The following is an 18,479-nucleotide window of genomic DNA, read 5'->3' on the forward strand; positions in this document are numbered from 1 at the left end:
TAGCGGGAAACCAACAGATAAATACAGTAAGCAGCTACAGAAGGATGTAAGCTGCAGCAGTTATTCGGAGATGAAGAGGCTTGCACAGTATAGAGTAGCTTGGAGCATCAAGGTGCAGTTTTCGGGCTGAAGACCACAAGAACAACATGTTGCGTATTACGCGCCTAAAGCGTTTCCGAAATATTATTCAGGACTATTATTGCTAATGCCTACGGCCTTCCTGTCAGATCACCGAAGTTAAGCGCTGTCGGGCTGGGCTAGCAATTGGATGGGTGACCATCCGGTCTGCCGAGCGCTGTTGGCAAGCGGGGTGCTCTCAGTTCTTGTGAGGCGAACTGTGGAGCTACTTGATTGAGAAGTAGCGGCTCTGGTCTCTGAAACTTACATACGGCCGGGAGAGCGGTGTGCTGACCACATGCCCCTCCATATCCGCATCCAGTGACGCCTGTGGGCTGAGGATGACACGGCGGCCTGTCGGTACCGTTGGGCCTTCATGGCCTGTTCGGGAGGAGTTTTTTATAATTGCTGATTGTGTCGAACAAAACGGCTGCTCTACAACTCTAAGTATTACGAAGGCACTTCGAACGATTTACTGAAATTAATGCAACATACAGAAACCAGGTGGCAGTTGTAAGGGTCGAGGGCCATGAAAGGGAAGCAGTGGTTGGAAATGGGGTGAGACAGGGTTATAGCCTGACTCCAATGTTATTCAATCTGTATATTGAGCAAGCAGTACAGGAAGCAAAAGAAAAATTCGGAGTAGGAATTAAAATCCATGGAGAAGAAATAAAAACTTTGAGGTTTGTCGATGACATTGTATTTCTGTCAGAGACAGCAATTGACCTGGAAGAGCAGTTGAACGGAATGGATAGTGTCTTGAAAGGAGGATATAAGATGAACATGAACAAAAGCAAAACGAGGATAATGGAATGTAGTCGAATTAAGTCGGGTGATGCTGAGAGAATTAGATTAGGAAATGAAACACTTAAGGTAGTAGATGAGTTTTGCTATTTGGGGAGCAAAATGACTGACGATGGTCAAAGTAGAGAGGATATAAAATGTAGACTGGCTATGCAAAGGAAAGCGTTTCTGAAGAAGTGAAATTTGTTAATATCGAGTATCGATTTAAGTGTGAGAAAGCCTTTCTGAAAGTATTTGTATGGAGTGTATTTATGAAAGTGAAATATAGACGATAACCGGTTTAGACAAGAAGAGAATAGAAGCTTTCGAAATGTGGTGCTACAGAAGAATGCTGAAGATAAGATGGGTAGATCGCGTAACTAATGAGGTGGTACTTCATAGAATTGGGGAGAAGAGGAATTTTGTGGCACAACTTGCCTGGAACAAGGGATCGGTTGGTAGGATATATTCTGAGGCATCAAGGGATCATCAATTTAGTATTGGAGGGCGGTGTGGAGGGTAAAAATCGCAGAGGGAGACCGAGAGATGAATGCACTAAGCAGATTCAGAAGGATGTAAGTTGCAGTAGTTACTTGGAGATGAAGAAGCTTGCGCAGGATAGAGTAGCATGGAGGGCTGCATCAAACCAGTCTCTGGACTGAAGACCACAACAACAACGAAGACAATATCTCACGAAAGAGTCCTTAACCCCAGTTCTTCCAGCAGAAGGATTGGAGAGATCACTTTAGCATGTCATACAGATTACTCCATCTGGAGAAGCAGATAATACGTGTCTAATTCAATTGTTCAATGGAGTTTCTGGTTCATAGCACTAGGACCTAAAAGAAGAGACAAACATACAGTGGTAAGCCAAAACATTATTACCACTGTCCACCGCGACGTTGGATGGTAACAAAAGTATGTAAGCGGAGCAGACACGGACGGGGGACCACCCTGGTGAAGATATGGGCTACGAATTGGGAAATCCATTGAGATAAGCGTCTTTAACAAACGGCAGATTATTTTTACGAAGAGCCTGTGAACGAATATCTCGAAAGCGGCGAAGCTGGTCGAATGTTCACTTGCTAATACCGAGGAAGAGGTAGAAGGACAGTGAAACTACCACTAGGCGCTAAATGGTTGGACGTACACGATTCTGCACAGAACGTGGGCTTCGGAGGCTTGTCTGGTCTGTAAATTAGGGTAGATGATGATCTGTGACACCTCTGCTGAAAGAGTGCAATGCTGGTGCACGCACAAGTGCTTCGGAGCACGCCAGTCATCGTACATTGTTGAACAAGGAGCTCCGCAGCAAACCACAACTATGTGTTCACATGTTGACCCAACGACATAATCAATTACGATTGCAGTTGGCACAGGACCATCGGGATTCCACCGTCGATCATTGGAAACGTGTCGGTTCTTCGGGTGAACCACATTTTTGTCACACTAGGTCGCCGGTCGTCTCCACAAACGCCGTCATTGAGGTGAACGGCGGCTGGAAACGTGCAGCGCGCCACGGCTGCAGGCTGGTGGGAGCAGTATTACGCTACGGGAGACATTCTCCTGCGCTTGCAAGGGACCTGTGGTAGTAATCGAAGACACGCTGACACCTGCGAACCACCTGCATCTCTTCATGCTTGATGTCTTCCTCGACAGGCATGTCATCTTTCAGCAGTATAACTGTCCGTGTCTCTGAGTCAGAACCGTGCTACAGTAGTTTGAGAAGCATTATAGTGAACTCACGTTGATGTCTCGGCGACCAAATTCGCCTGATGTAAATCCTATGGAACCCATATGGGTCACTATCGGGCACCATCACCGCGTACGCAAATCAGCGGCCCGTTATTTACGCGAACATCGTGACCTTTGCGTAGGCATCTAATGCCACGTACCTCCACAAACCTGCCAACAAACTGTCGCATCCCTGATACACAGAATCATTAATTTATTTTGTTCCAATCACAGACAAACAGGCTTTAAGCAGGTGGTCATAATGTTTTGGCTCATCAGTGAAAGAGCTCGGTGAAAACTGTGGAAGGGCATCTGAATGGATTCTGAGGTTAAAACATTTTGAAGTTTTTTAATAGACTGACAAAAAAATGGCTCTGAGCACTATGGGACTCAACTGCTGAGGTCATCAGTCCCCTAGAGCTTAGAACTACTTAAACCTAACTAACCTAAGGACATCACACACATCCATGCCCGAGGCAGGATTCGAACCTGCGACCGTAGCCGTCACGCGGTTCCAGACTGAAGCGGCTAGAGCCGCACCGGCACGCCGGCCGGCTAATAGACTGACAATATTACTTCATGTGTCGAGGGCAGGCTCACCTTCTTGGCGCGTGCGTGGGGCTTGCTCGAACCTGTGCGCCTGCTGTCGCTGCTCTGTCTGCAAGAACTGCTGCTGGTTGTTGAGCGGCTGCTGCTGCTGCTGCTGCCTAGAGACCGCCTGCTGAGGCTTCACGTACTGCTGCTGGAAGTCAGACTGCTGGTGTTTGGAGCCCGCCAGTTGGGACTTGACGTACTGCTGCTGGAGGTCGGTCTGCTGCTGCCTCAGTCCCAGCTGCTGCGACCTCACGTACTGTTGCTGGGTGTCTGCCTGCTGTCGTCCAGATCCGGGCTGCTGGGACCTCGAGTACTGCTGTTGGGCGTCAGCCTGCTGACGCGCAGATCCCGCCTGTTGGGATCTGACGTACTGTTGCTGGGGCTCGGCAGTCTGCTGTCCGCCGTTACCTTGCTGAAACCTCACGTACTGCTGTTGGCCGTCAGTCGGCTGCCGCCCGGATCCGGTCTGCTGCGGCCTCACGTACTGCTGCTGAGCCTCCGCTTGCAGCTGTGGGGCAGCCGCCTGCTGGGCTCTCGAGTACTGCTGTCTCTGCGGGGTCTCGAGTGGTCGCTGCTGGGGGGCCGGCTGCTGGGGCTTGACGTACTGCTGCTGCGGGGCGGGGGTCGGCTGCTGAGGCCTCAGGTACTGCTGCTGTTGTTGCTGTTGCTGCTGCTGCAATTCTGGCTGTCTGAACCTGGGCCCCGGCTGCTGCTGGCCCCTGGAGAACAGCTGTTGCTGCTGAGGGTCCGGCAGCCTCTGCTGCTGCTGCTGCGGCTGCGGCTGGGGGGGCTGGGGGGGTTGGGGCAGGCGGCCATGTTCCTGCAGCGTCTGCACGGGCACATACAGCAGCTGCACCTCTTCCTCCTCGTGCAGCTGCTGCTGCTGTTGCTGCCGTGGGGGCGGAGGCGGCGGTGGCGGCAGGAACTGCAGCGGCGCCGTCCTCAGGAGCGCCTCCTCCTGGCTGCTCACCGCCGGGACGAACCTGCAACACGACGCCCAACACCTGTTGTCGCATCACAGCGATACTGCACTGCGGATTTCTTACTGCCTGGTCGAAGCTTGACATTAATCGGCAGCTTTTATGTTATTATACCAGCACTGGAAAATTCGTTACCTTCCTTTGCAAAATGTTCAAATGTATGTGAAATCTTATGGGACTTAACTGCTACGGTCATCAGTCCCTAAGCTTACACACTACTTAACCTAAATTATCCTAAGGAAAAACCCACACACCCATGCCCGAGGGAGGACTCAAAACTCCGCCGGGACCAGCCGCACAGTCCATGACAGCAGCGCCTTTAGACCGCACGGCTAATTCCGCGCGGCCTTCCTTTGTACTAATACGTCAACAATTGTACTGCATAAGCCACTGTACAGGGATAAGTATAGAGTTGTCACCTTGAAAAAATAAACAAACTTTTTTAAAGTGATGTTTAAAGCTTTCCCGGCGTACTGATTGTTCCATAAAAACACAGGAGAACTGCCGGATATCAGTAACGTCCTGCCAAGATATTTCGGCGCAGAGTATTCTGGCCATCTTCAGGTGAGTACTACTACAGTGACACTCACCTGAAGATGGCCAGAAGACTCTGCGCCGAAATATCGTGGCAGGACGTTACTGATATCCGGCAGTTCTCCCGTGTTTTTATGGAACAAACTTTTTTAAGGTCAGAACTCTATTGCACAGACAACAACGAAAAAGCGTGCCAAATTTTAACGAAAGCAAAATCCCCAGTATTACAGAAATTCGAAATTTAGCGCTAACTTCAATACGAGATGCTTATAAAAGTTTCCACAATGAAACTTTTACTCGAAACCTGACAGAAAATCCAAAGAGACTCTGGGCGTGTACAAAGTATGCTAGCGGCAATACATAATCCGTGCTTTCTATGCGCGATAGCAATGGAAATACTACAGATGATAGTGCTGCTAAAGCAGAACTACTAAACACAGCCTTCCGAAATTCCTTCACCAAAGAAGACGAAGTAAATATTCCAGAATTCGAATTAAGAACAGCTGCCTACATGGGTAACTTAGAAACAGATATCCTAGGAGTAGTGAAGCAACAATTAAGTAATTTAAGCAGGTTTTCTGGTCCAGACTGCATGCCAGTTATGTTCCTTTCAGAGTATGCTGATGCATTAGCTCAGTACTTAACAATCATATACAGCCGCTCGCTCGACGACAGATCCGCACTCAAAGACTGGAAAGTTGCACAGGTCACACCAATATTGAAGAAAGGCAACAGGAGTAATCTACCAAATTACGTCGATATGCAGCAGGATTTTGGAACATACATTGTGTTCGAACATTATAAATTACGTCTAAGGGAACGGTCTATTGACACACACGGTCAGCACGTATTTAGAAAACACCGTTCTTGTGAAACACAACTAGCTCTTTACTCACATGTATTGTTCAGTGCTATTGCAAGCGATTTCCAATTGATTCCGTATTTATAGATTTCCAGAAGGCTTTTGACACGGTACCTCACAAGCAGCTTGTAATAAAATTGCTTGTTATTGAATATCATCTCAGTTATGCAACTGGGTTCGTTATTTCCTGTCAGAGAGCTAACAGTTCGTAGTAAGTAACAGAAAGTCATCGACTAAAACAAAAGTGATTTCTAGCGCTTCTCAGGGTTGCGTTGTAGGTCCTCTTCTGTTCCTAATCTAGATGAACGATTAAAGAGACAATCTGAGCAGCCGTCTTAGGTTGTTTGCAGATGATGCTGTAGTTTCTCGTCTAGTAAAGGCACCAGAAGGTCAAAACAAATTGCATGACGATTTAGAAGAGATATCTGTATGGTGCGGAATTGGCAGTGGACCTAAAATAACGAAAAGTGTGAGGTCATCCACATGAGTGCTTAAAGGAATCCGTTAAATTTCGGTTACACGGTAAATCAATCAAATCTAAAAACGTAAATTCAACTACATATCTAAGAATTACTTACATTTGAAAGAACACACAGAAAATGTTGTGGGGAAGACTAATCACAAACTGCGTTTTATTAGCAGAACATTTACGAAATGTAACAGATACACAGAAGAGATGCCTTCACTACTCTTTTTCGTCCTCTTTCGGAGTATTGCTGCGCGGTGTGGGGTCCTAACCAGATAGGATTAACGGAGTACATCGAGAAAGTTCAAAGAAGAGCAGCGCGTTTTGTGTTATCGAGAAACAGGAGAGAGAGAGACATGATAGAGGACTTGGAGCGGACATCATTAACACAAAGGTGTTTCTTGTTGCGACGGGTTCTTCTCACGAAATTTCAATCACCAACTTTCTCAACCGAATGCGGAAATGTTTTGTTGACACCAACCTGCATTGGGGGGAAAAGATCATCATAACAAAATAAGCGAAATCAGAGCTCGCACGGAAAGATATAGATGTTCATTTTTCCGCGCGCTGTTCGAGAGTAGAATAATAAAGAATTACTGTGAAGGTGGTTTGATGAACCCTCTGCCAGGCAATTTTCTGTGATTTGTGAGGTACCATGCAGATGTAGATGTAGATGTAGAGATGTAGATGCAAGGTAGTGTCTGCAGTTCTGGTACACACAGAAATCTCCGCACCGTAGTACCGTAGGACACAGCTGGATGAGTCGAAAGAAAAGGAGGCAGCCCATTGATAAATTGGATTGTTGTGCGGTAACTAATTTTCAGCATTTCAAGGGGAACAACGCTGCAACAATCCGTGCTGGGTTGGTGGAAGTGTGCCGCAACAATGGGCCGCAACGTGAGACAGTGCTTAGACGGCGCAGACAGTTTCAGTATGATCAAAGAAACTCTGAATGACGAAGGACGAAGTGAGGACCGTCCTTCCGTGAAGAAACGGAAACCGCAAGAGCAGTGGGGACCTTGGGGCTCCAAGACCCGTGTATCACAATCGAGGCAACAGTAAAAGCAGCGAAAATCAGTTGTGGATCATTTATCAACGTCTTCCACATTCTGAACGTGACACAGACCGCCGCCTGCTGGATTCTGCTATTGCTCACACCTAGTGAAAACGCCCGAGGCAGCAGCGGGAATGCTGCAGCTGCGGTCAGGCCAATCCAGGTGATCTCTTTAGCTGCCTATTCTCTGTGATATACGAGAGGCTGTATGTAGTGCCACGACCTCGGGACAAAGAACCGAAGCGTGCAGTGGAAAGTTTGTGAGTTAACCACCACCGAGAAGGGGAATTCCCAACCGCCATCGGGCAAAGTGATGCTGTTTACCTGGGGTTGCCATGGTGTGGTGCTAACAGTTTCGCCAGGAGCAAACCATCACAGAACACTACCGAATCCTCCTGACGAGTTATGAGGGACTGCAAAGACGAAGCGTCATGGAAAGCTGTTCAACATGGTGTAGCTGCTCCACGACAACGTTCCACGTCCACGTGCACAGGTACTGATTACACATTCTGCTTTTTAGACTATCAAATTTTGTCTATACCCTACTTCCGCCTCCCCCCCCCCTCTCCCCCCCCCCTGTATTATCCTGACATGACACGTAGTGACCACTTCCTATTTCGTCAGATTGCGTGGCAGGGATTTCAAGAACGACCAGCAGGTGATTTTCGAGATGGAACGTTTTCTTAATAGCCAGAGATCTTCACCAAGTCATCCACCGTTGGAAAAATTGTATTGAATCGAAGAACGGACATGTAGAGGACGACTAGCACCGTCACCAAGTTTCTTGTTTGTATCTCGGTTTTTTAATGTGATAATTACAACTTTATGCCTCGTACAGTGGAGAAAAGATGGTGTCCGTGAGAAGTATTATGTTTTCATTGCCCTATTGTATTCGCGTATGGAATGGTGGTATAGTTACTGACCGAATGCCCTCACTAACATCTATCCATTCCATGTTTTCTCGGTGGAAACACTAGAAATATTGCGCAGCTACTGGGGCGGAGAAAAATAGTGAAACACGAAAACCCCAACACATTACCATGCCTAACACAGTGTGGGAAAACCGTTGGGATTCAAAACAGCGTCTAGTGGTCACAGAAAGGATAAATACGGGTCCTGCATGGTTTTCAAGGGAATCTTGTACGATTTTTCCTGCAAATAGTGATGGAGATGGATAGCAATCACGCACCCTTCTCTCCAAAGCACAACACAAAGGCTCAATAATGTTGAGATCTGGTGACTTGGGACCAGAGGAGATGCGACAATTCATCTTGGTGCTCACAAAACCAGTCCTGCTGTGTGAACAGGGGCCTTGTCACAGCATCACTATTTGGGAACAAATATTGTACCGTGGAACGCACCTGATCAGTGAGAATAGCCACACAATCATCATTGCCGGATGAAGCCAGGTTATGGCCCACAGCAAATGCTAAGAAGAGGCCCTTGGTTTGCTTTTCGCCTCAAAGTTTAGGATATAAAATAGAACAGCACTTAAAAAAATAAAAAAAAAAAAAACTGTTTACGATTTTATTAGGGCAAATTTAGAGACAACATTAGTAAAAAATCAATATCTCTCAGCCCGATCACATACTCTCAATTCATTAATGTGAGGTCGTTCAACATACTTGCCTCACGATGTTTCTTAACTTATTTTTAATGCACTTTAATGTTGAAAAATAATGTTCCCCATTGCGGCTGGTGCTCATCAAAGACAAGTAAAAGCGTAGAAATACACTACTGGCCATTAAAATTGCTACACCAATAAGAAATGCAGATGATAAACGGGTTTTCATTGGACAAATATATTATACTAGGACTGACATGCGATTACATTTTCACGCAATTTGGGTGCATAGGTCCCGAGAAATCAGTACCCAGAACAACCACCTCTGGCCGTAATAACGGCTTTGATATGCCTGTGCATTGAGTCAAACAGAGCTTGGATGGCGTGTACAGGTACAGCTGCCCATGCAGCTTCAATACGATACCACAGTTCACCACGAGTAGTGACTGGCGTATTGTGACGAGCCAGTTGCTCGGCCACCATTCACCAGACGTTTTCAATTGATAAGAGATCTGGAGAATGTGCTGGCCAGGGCAGTAGTCCAACATTTTCTGTATCCAGAAAGGCCCGTAAAAGACCTGCAACATGCGGTCGTGCACTATCCTGCTGAAATGTAAGGTTTCACAGGTATCGAATGAAGGGTAGAACCACGGGTCGTAATATATCTGAAATGTAACGTCCACTGGTCAAAGTGCCGTCAATGCGAACAAGAGGTGACCGAGACGTGTAACCAATGGCACTCCACATCACGCCGGGTGATACGCCAGTATGGCGATGACGATTACACGCTTCCAATGTGCGTTCACCGCGATGTCGCCAAACACGGATGCGACCATCATGATGCCGTAAACAGAACCTGGATTCATCCGAAAACATGTCGTTTTGCCATTCGTGCACCCAGATTCGTCATTGAGTATACCATCGCAGGCGTTCCTGTCTGTGATGCAACGTCAAGGGTAACCGGAGCCACGGTCTCCGAGCTGATAGTCCATGCTGCTGCACACGTCGTCGAACTGTTCGTGCAGATGGTTGTTGTCTTGCAAACGTCCCCATCTGTTGACTCAGGGATCGCGACGCGGCTGCACGATCCGTTACAGCCATGAGAATAAGATGCCTGTCATCTCGACTGCTAGTGATACGAGGCCGTTGGGATCTAGCACGGCGTTCCGTATTACCCTCCTGAACCCACCTATTTGATATTCCGCTAACAGTCATTGGATCTCGATCAACGCGAGCAGCAATGTCGCGATACGATAAACCGCAATCGCGGCAGGCTACAATCCGACCTTTATCAAAGTCGGAAACGTGATGGTACGCATTTCTCCTCCTTACACGAGGCATCACAACAACGTTTCACCAGGCGACGCCGGTCAACTGCTGTTTGTGTATGAGAAATCGGTTGGAAACTTTCCTCATGTCATCACGTCGTAGGTGTCGCCACCGGCGCCAACCTTGTCTGAATGCTCTGAAAAGCTAATCATTTGCATATCACAGCATCTTCTTCCTGTCGGTTTAATTTCGCGTCTGTAGCATGTCATCTTCGTGGTGTAGCAATTTTAATGGCCAGTAGTGTAGTCCGCAGCTCGTGGTCGTGCGGTAGCGTTCTCGCTTCCCACGCCCGGGTTCCAAGGGTCGATTCCCGGCGGGGTCAGGGATTTTCTCTGCCTCGTGATGACTGGGTGTTGTGTGCTGTCTTTAGGTTAGTTAGGTTTAAGTAGTTCTAAGTTCTAGGGGACTGATGACCATAGCTGTTAAGTCCCATAGTGCTCAGAGCCAGCCAGTAGTGTACTTCTACACTTGGGAAACACGATTCTAATGATTTTTTCATTAAAATTTTGTAAAACTGCAGTTCCAGGGGCTTGTGCTTTTTGCTGTGAATAGCAGCATTCATATCTGTTTTGAGCAGCTCAACTGCACCTGTTCGTCACCTAGGCTTTCTTCCAAATCAAGTTAGTCTCTGGCGATAATAATTGGAGTTGCTTTCAACATCTCTTCTGCTGTTAAAATTGCCGAAGTATTTCAAATACGCTTGTCACTTCATGGTATTCTTCCATACGTTCAGCTAATGCAGACAGCACATTACCGGTTATGACAATAAGCATCTGAATTTCGAAATGTAGTCAAGATGTTTGATTTTTTCCATCTTCATCGAGTGCAGTAAAGGCGCTTAAATGATCTTACTTCGTATTTCGCTGGCGTCGTCTCGAAATCTGTGGCTTTATTCCGCACAGCCGGTCAGCACTTTGACTTTTGCTTCAGTATTTGAAAATGTGAACCACATTGGTGGACGTACTCATGTAACGATTTATAATGGGTGGATTTCGTTACAACTGGTTGTCATTATTCCCGTTTCCAACTAAACCATCTTCAAAAGTAGTCAGCCTTTGACAGTGTTACTAGATATGTCATTCAAAACATGTTTGACAGCGGTAAGCTACATACAAATGCCTACGAAGCATCTTCTCGGTCCGACCACCCATTGTCCGACAATCTTTTCAAATTCGGTGTTTCTGAACTAGTGTCTTTCAAAGCCTTCAAAAAAAGACCCCTTCGGTAGGTAGAAGCGGAAAAAAATACAGAGGCTTTCAACAAGACCGAAGAAAAGGGATGTTTCTGTACAGCATTCTGCAGCGCATTTGCAACCAAGTTTAATGAATGCTCAAAACAAGAGACGTATTCTGGGTATTTATTTATCTCCTTGTTTGTGCTTCTAAGCCGCTGTACTTCCCACTCACGTTGGTAGCATTGTCGTAGTTTGGCCCACTACGGTATTTAATGTCAATGACATTCCTGTTTAAAGAAATTTAGTGAGCTTTGGTCAAGTTATACACATTATACAACAGTCCACCAACTAGACAGCAAACCCTCATTCCAGACGGCTCGTATCAAAAGGGCTGTAATAAAAGTAAATACTCTGTAGAAGGAATGAAAGCCTATAATAGCAGTCTTACTAAAATTAATATAGATTCCATTAATTGCTTTGTATTGGTAATATATAGACCCCTGTTCTAATTGGACAGGTTGTTACTACTAGCTCGGAAAACATTAAGGGATTCCCCCGTAAGTTTCTCGCTGGTGTCAACTAATCAACAAATGTATGGTGTGGCCAACGCTCACTTTTAGAAATGAGCTAAAATTTTACTACTCATTGTAGATTTGGACACCTCCGTCCTTCCATTGGACGATAGGTAGAATACCATTCATATTTACTTCAGTTTCAACATTTCATTGACAGGGAACAGAAACTTTAAATTCCTTAAACCGTTTATTAATGATTCTGCCAACAGTTGTAGTATTTATTAGGCGACTAGTTTCTAACCTTACAGGTTCATTTTCAAGCCTGGTCTACTGAGGTGTACTGACTTGATGGATCCTTTTTCTTTTACACCCATGCGTGAGGCCCGTAGCATTTGCTATCTCTTGCTACGCAGCTAATCCGGCACTGATAGTCCTTGGTAGTAATGCAGCCTTACAGAATACAGAATCTACATCTACATCCATACCCCGCAAGCCACCTGACGGCGTGTGGCGGAGGGTACTTTGAGTACCTATATCGGTTCACCCTTCTATTCCAGTCTCGTATTGTTCGTGGAAAGAAAGATTGTCGGCATGCCTCTGTGTGGGCTCCAATCTCTCTGATTTTATCCTCATGGTCTCTTCGTGAGATATACGTAGGAGGGAGCAATATACTGCTTGACTCCTCGGTGAAGGTATGTTCTCGAAACTTCAACAAAAGCCTGTACCGACCTACTGAGCGCTTCTCCTGCAAAATCTTCCACTGGAGTTTATCTATCATCTCCGTAACGCTTTCGCGATTACTAAATGATCCTGTAGCGAAGCGCGCTGCTCTCCGTTGTATCTTCTCTATCTCTTCTATCAACCCTATCTGGTACGGATCCCACACTGCTGAGCAATATTCAAGCAGTGGGCGAACAAGTGTACTGTAACCTACTTCGTTTTGTTTTCGGATTGCATTTCCTTAAGATTCTTCCAATGAATCTCAGTCTGGCATCTGCTTTACCGGCGATCAACTTTATATGATCATTCCATTTTAAATCACTCCTAATGCCTACTCCCAGATAATTTATGCAATTAACTGCTTCCAGTTGCTGACCTGCTATATTGTAGCTAAATGATAAAGGATCTTTCTTTCTATGTATTCGCAGCACATTACACTTGTCTACATTGAGATTCAATTGCCATTCCCTGCACCATGCGTCAATTCGTTGCAGATCCTCCTGCATGCCAGTCTAGAAACATATTATAAGCCTCGAAAATAAACTTGGAGGCAATGGAACAGCTCAAGCAGTAATCTTAAATGGACCTATATTCTTCCGAGGCTGCAAGGTTAATTTTACTCTGGATGTCGGTACTGGAAATTCTGGTAGTGGTTGGTTTATCCTAGCCATTGTTCGTTGTGAAAACGCCTCCCTTCCTGGACTGGAATCCTTCGCCGATCGAGATGTTATCGCCTACGAGCCACTGGACCTGATGGGATACCAGTTCGATTTTACACAGAGTACGCGAAGAAATTTGCCCCCCTTCTTGCAGCGGTGTACCGTAGGTCTCTAGAAGAGCACAGCGTTCCAAAGGATTGGAAAAGGCCACAGGTCACCCCCGTTTTCAAGAAGGGACGTCGAACAGATGTGCAGAACTACAGACCTATATCTCTAACGTCGATCAGTTGTAGAATTTTGGAACACGTATTATGTTCGAGTATAATGACTTTTCTGGAGACTAGAAATTTACTCTGAGGAATCAGCATGGGTTTCGAAAAAGAGGTTCGTGTGAAACCCAGTTCACGCTATTCGTCCACGAGACTCAGAGGGCCATAGACACGGGTTCCCAGGTGGATGCCGTGTTTCTTGACTTCGGCAAGACGTTTGATACAGTTCCCCACCGTCGTTTAATGAACGAAGTAAGAGCATATGGACCATCAGACCAATTGTGTGATCGGATTGAAGAGTTCCTAGATAACAGAACGCAGCATGTCATTCTCAATGGAGAGAAGTCTTCCGAAGTAAGAGTGATTTCAGGTGTGCCTTAGGGGAGTGTCGTAGGACCGTTGCTATTCACAATATATATAAATGACCTTGTGGATAACATCGGAAGTTCACTGAGGCTTTTTGCGGATGATGCTGTAGTATATCGAGAGGTTGTAACTATGGAAAATTGTACTGAAATGCAGGAAGATCTGCAACGAATTGACGCATGGTGCAGGGAACAACCGTGAGACCCATGTAGTATGACTATATGGCTGCCCAAATCATTACTGACACGCCCCCCCCCCCCCCCTCATGTTTCACTCTTCGGACATAAACCCGACCAGAAGTTGAAACCAGCGTGAAACAAGGGTCATCAGACCAAATGACTTTCTTCCACTGCTTGACAGTCCAGGTTTTATAGCTTCGTGACGTGTGTTTTAGAATTCCAACTCGTGCCGCAATTCCCTGCTTGTGGAGCTGGTGTTGGTAGGGTTCGTGAGTGCGACATTCAGTTCTGCAGTGACTTACTGCATCTGACGTCCTCTTGGTTTTGGTCACAATCCTCTTCAGTGACCGTGTCCCGACCACTCAACACACTCTTTCGTCCGCGTTTGTTCTAGCGAATGACTTTTCTCCGCTTACCCTGTATGTGCTATAGATCTTCAATATGGTACCTCCTGAAATACCAAACACTTCGACCACCTTGGTTACGGAAGCACCGACCATACGCCCACCGTAAGTTCGCCCAGATTCGAAGACACTTAGCTCCGACATAATGCACTCACAACTACACAGAACGCTGTTCTGGCCACGGCTGAAATTTGCAGAGCATTGAGGACATTGTGTACAGGTACCGTTCGTGGCCAAATGCAACAGCGCAACCAGCAGGCTTGGCCAGCATCAGCATTTATGTTCAAGCATGCATCTCTCGCCCTGTTTCCATATCTTTGTCCAACCTCTGTATTTTGAACAGTCTTCTACAAATTCAGCAAAACTTGAATTCGTGGAACAACGTCGCGATTCTTTCGACAGCTTTCATTTAATCTTGCTAAACATCTCTACAATACTTTCACGTAACCTTTAACGATATTGGCAGCCATATCTTTCTGTACCGGGCCCTCTAATGCTAGAGTAGTACTCTAGCACCGGTGGAATTACAGTAGCGTGCAAAGTTACCTTAACACACGCACTGCACTTAACCAAATAACTGCCGGTAAACTTCGGTATGACGTGTGTGGAAGAAAGTAATATGTTTTCCGACTCTTTTCGGACCCACTTTTTTGTACTGATGACAGTAACCCTCTTTGTGATGCACAATGTCAATCGGAAAAATATAGCACGTCAGTTCCAAAAACTTTTTGCGTTTAAAGTTATGTTGTTGTGGTGGTCTTCAGTCCTGAGACTGGTTTGATGCAGCTCTCCATGCTACTCTATCCTGTGCAAACTTCTTCATCTCCCAGTACCTACTGCAGCCTACATCCTCCTGAATCTGCTTAGTATATTCATCTCTTGCTCTCCCTCTATGATTTTTACCCTCCACGCTGCCCTCAAGTACTAAATTGGTGATCCCTTGATGCCTCAGAACATGTCCTACCAACCGATCCCTTCTTCTAGTCAATTTGTGCCACAAACTTCTCTTCTCCCCAATCCTATTCAACACCTCCTCATTAGTTATGTGATCTACCCATCTAATCTTCAGCATTCTGCTGTAGCACCACATTTCGAAAGCTTCTATTCTCTTCTTGTCTAAACTATTCATCGTCCATGCTTCACTTCCATACATGGCTACACTCCATACAAATACTTTCAGAAACGACTTCCTGACACTTAAATCTATACTCGATGTTAACAAATTTCTCTTCTTCAGAAACGCTTTCCTTGCCATTGTCAGTCTATATTTTATATCATCTCTGCTTCGGCCATCATCAGTTATTTTGCTCCCCAAATAGCAAAACTCCTTTACTACTTTAAGTGTCTCATTTCCTAATCTAATTCCCTCAGCATCACCCGACTTAATTCGACTACATTCCATTATCCTCGTTTTGCTCTTGTTGATGTTCATCTTATACCCTCCTTTCAAGACACTGTCCATTCCGTTCAACTGCTCTTCGAGGTCCTTTGCTGTCTCTAACAGAATTACAACGTCATCGGCGAACCTCAAAGTTTTTATTTCTTCTTCATGGATTTTAATACCTACTCCAAACTTTTATTTTGTTTCCTTCAGAGTTTCCTCAATATACAGATTGAATAGCATCGGGGATAGGCTGCAACCCTGTCTCACTCCCTTCCCAACCACTGCTTCCCTTTCATACCCCTCGGCTCTTATAACTGCCATCTGCTTTCTGTACAAATTGTAAATAGCCTTTCGCTCCCTGTATTTTACTCCTGCCACCTTCAGAATTTGAAAGAGAGTATTCCAGTCAACATTGTCAAAAGCTTTATCTAAGTCTACAAGTCTCTCTCTAAGTCTACAAATGCTAGAAACGTAGGTTTGCCTTTCCTTAATCTTTCATCTAAGATAAGTCGTAGGGTCAGTATTGCCTCACGTGTTCCAACATTTCTACGGAATCCAAGTAAAGTAATAAACTTAAAACGTCTAGATATTTATTTTCGAACACGCGTGCATTTTCGAAGGAACAGGCACTGAGGCGACAGCAGTCGTTATTAAATACACGGAATTTCACGCAGTTACGAATACGAACAACCAGCAGCTGTATAGGGGAATGACTGCAATGAAGATTTGTGCCGGACCAGGACTCGAACCCGTTCCCGCTTTACTCGAGAGGTCGCCTCAACCCCTTTGGCTATCCGTGCACGAATCACGGCCACCCCCGAACCTCAGTATGTTGCCGTTCCTGCGTCACAGCCTGTACTCGTTCACATGTTACGTAATCCCCGTGCGGGGGAGGGCGTTTACGCGTGTCCGAAGGAACACTGCACCGTTCTACTTAACAACACAGGCACTGCAATGTCTTATTTACCTACCAATACCAGGTAGCAACATTCAACTACGAGGCCTGTTCAGAAAGTAAGCTCCGATTGATTGCCAAATTGAAACCACAGTGAACATCAGAAATGTTTTACTTGTAACAATTAGCTACACCTTTCGGCTACTTCTCTACGTAGTCGCCGTTCTGACTTAGACTTTTGTCATAGCGTTGTACCAACTTTTCAATAGCCTCATCATAGAAGGCAGCCGCCAGTGCTTTCCGCCAATTCTCCACGCTGGCCTACACCTCGTTGTCTGTGTCAAAATGTTGTCTTCAAAGACAGCGGTTCATGTGACCAGAGATGAAACTCAGGGGGAGACAATTTCGGACTGTATTGTGGGTAATCCCACATTTCCATTTGAAAACGATGCAGGAGCATCTTCATTGCCCCTGCAGAATGCGGCTGAGAATTGTCTTGAAGAAGAAACAGCACGACAGTTATGTAATGTTAGCTGCATAGCTTCAGGCGAAATTTCTCACCAGGCCCTCGTACTTGGCGGCAGACACTATTTTCTAGACATCTTTACGCACTCACTGCGAGCTCAGAAATGAGAAGAGCGACGTGATGCTAACTAGGGTTATACTAGAGACACTACCCAACACATCTGTGCAAAGCTTTATCGGATTTTCATAGTCGTTTCCATTTCGCGACCGATCGGAGCTTACTTTCTGAACGCCCCTCGTAAAATGTCCTTCCCTATACGGGAATTACATAATGTGTGTACGATTACAGGTTGTGACGCAGGAGTGACGTCATATGTAAGAGTAAATTGGAAAGAGAGACGACTGATACAGAATCTATATTTACACCAGAAAGTAAGGATAAGGATAAGAGGTGTTAGACGAGGTTGTTGCCTTTCCCCACTGTTGTTTAACGTATGCCTTGAAGAGATTATTACGAAAGGCTTAGATGGGAAAAGAGGAATATGTATTGGTGGAAAGAGAATAGAATGTATAAGATTTGCTGATGACATGGTATTAGTGGCAGAAAGTGAACGGACAGTGAATAACATGCTGAAAGATCTGAATGAAGCTTGTGTGGAATATGGGATGCAAATAATCACAGCATAAACAAAGAGTATGGTCATCAGTACAAGACGCAGACTGTCCAATATTAAAATAGGACAATCTACCATTAGCCAAGTAAGTGCATTTAAATGTCTTCGAAGCACAATAACTGAAGACTTGAGATGTCACCACGAGGTGAAAACTCGAATTGCCATAGCGAAGGAGGCATTCAAGAGAAAGAGGAGACTCTTATGTGGCAAATTAGATAAAGGAACGAGAGGATGAAAAAAGGTTAGAAGCATTTGAGATGTGGATGTGGAGGAGAATGGAGAGAGTAAGCTGGATAGAAAGAGTGAGTAATGAAAGAGTATTTACTGGAAAGGGTTGGTGAGAGAAGATGTCTGCTGAAGGTTGTAAGAGAAAGGAAAAACAACTGGTTGGGACATTAATTGCTAGCAGATGCTTTGGAAGGATTGGTTTGTGGGAGAAGTCTGAGAGGAAGAAGGAGATACAAGATGATAGACGACATAAAGGGAAGACGAAATTATGCAGACCTGAAGAGGATGGCAGAAGACCGGACAGCCTGGAGAACTACCATGTGAAAATCTGCCTTTTGGCAGAACACTGATGGTGATGATGTACGATTACAGGTTGTGACACAGGAGTGACGTCATATGTAAGTTTGGGTCTGGCCGTGAGTTGTGCACGGGTAACGAAAGCGGTGAAAGAGAGCGCTCGTATAAAGCGGGAAATTGGGGTTCGAATCCAGGTACGGCATAAATTTTCACTGCAGTCATTCCCTTATACA

General features: G+C 45.6%; 1 protein-coding gene across 1 annotated transcript in view; it reads right to left on the reverse strand.

Annotated features, from left to right (window-relative positions):
• The window catches only part of LOC126262194 (mucin-19), a 206,891-nt gene that overhangs the window by 37,149 nt on the left and 151,263 nt on the right, over positions 1 to 18,479 (reverse strand). The window contains exon 3 of the mRNA XM_049958610.1: positions 3,235 to 4,211. Within this exon, the coding sequence (XP_049814567.1) occupies positions 3,235 to 4,211 (977 nt within the window). The remainder of the gene's footprint in view (positions 1 to 3,234; positions 4,212 to 18,479) is intronic.

The sequence above is a fragment of the Schistocerca nitens genome, chromosome 6 (assembly GCF_023898315.1).
Source record: "Schistocerca nitens isolate TAMUIC-IGC-003100 chromosome 6, iqSchNite1.1, whole genome shotgun sequence".
NCBI lineage: Eukaryota > Metazoa > Arthropoda > Insecta > Orthoptera > Acrididae > Schistocerca > Schistocerca nitens.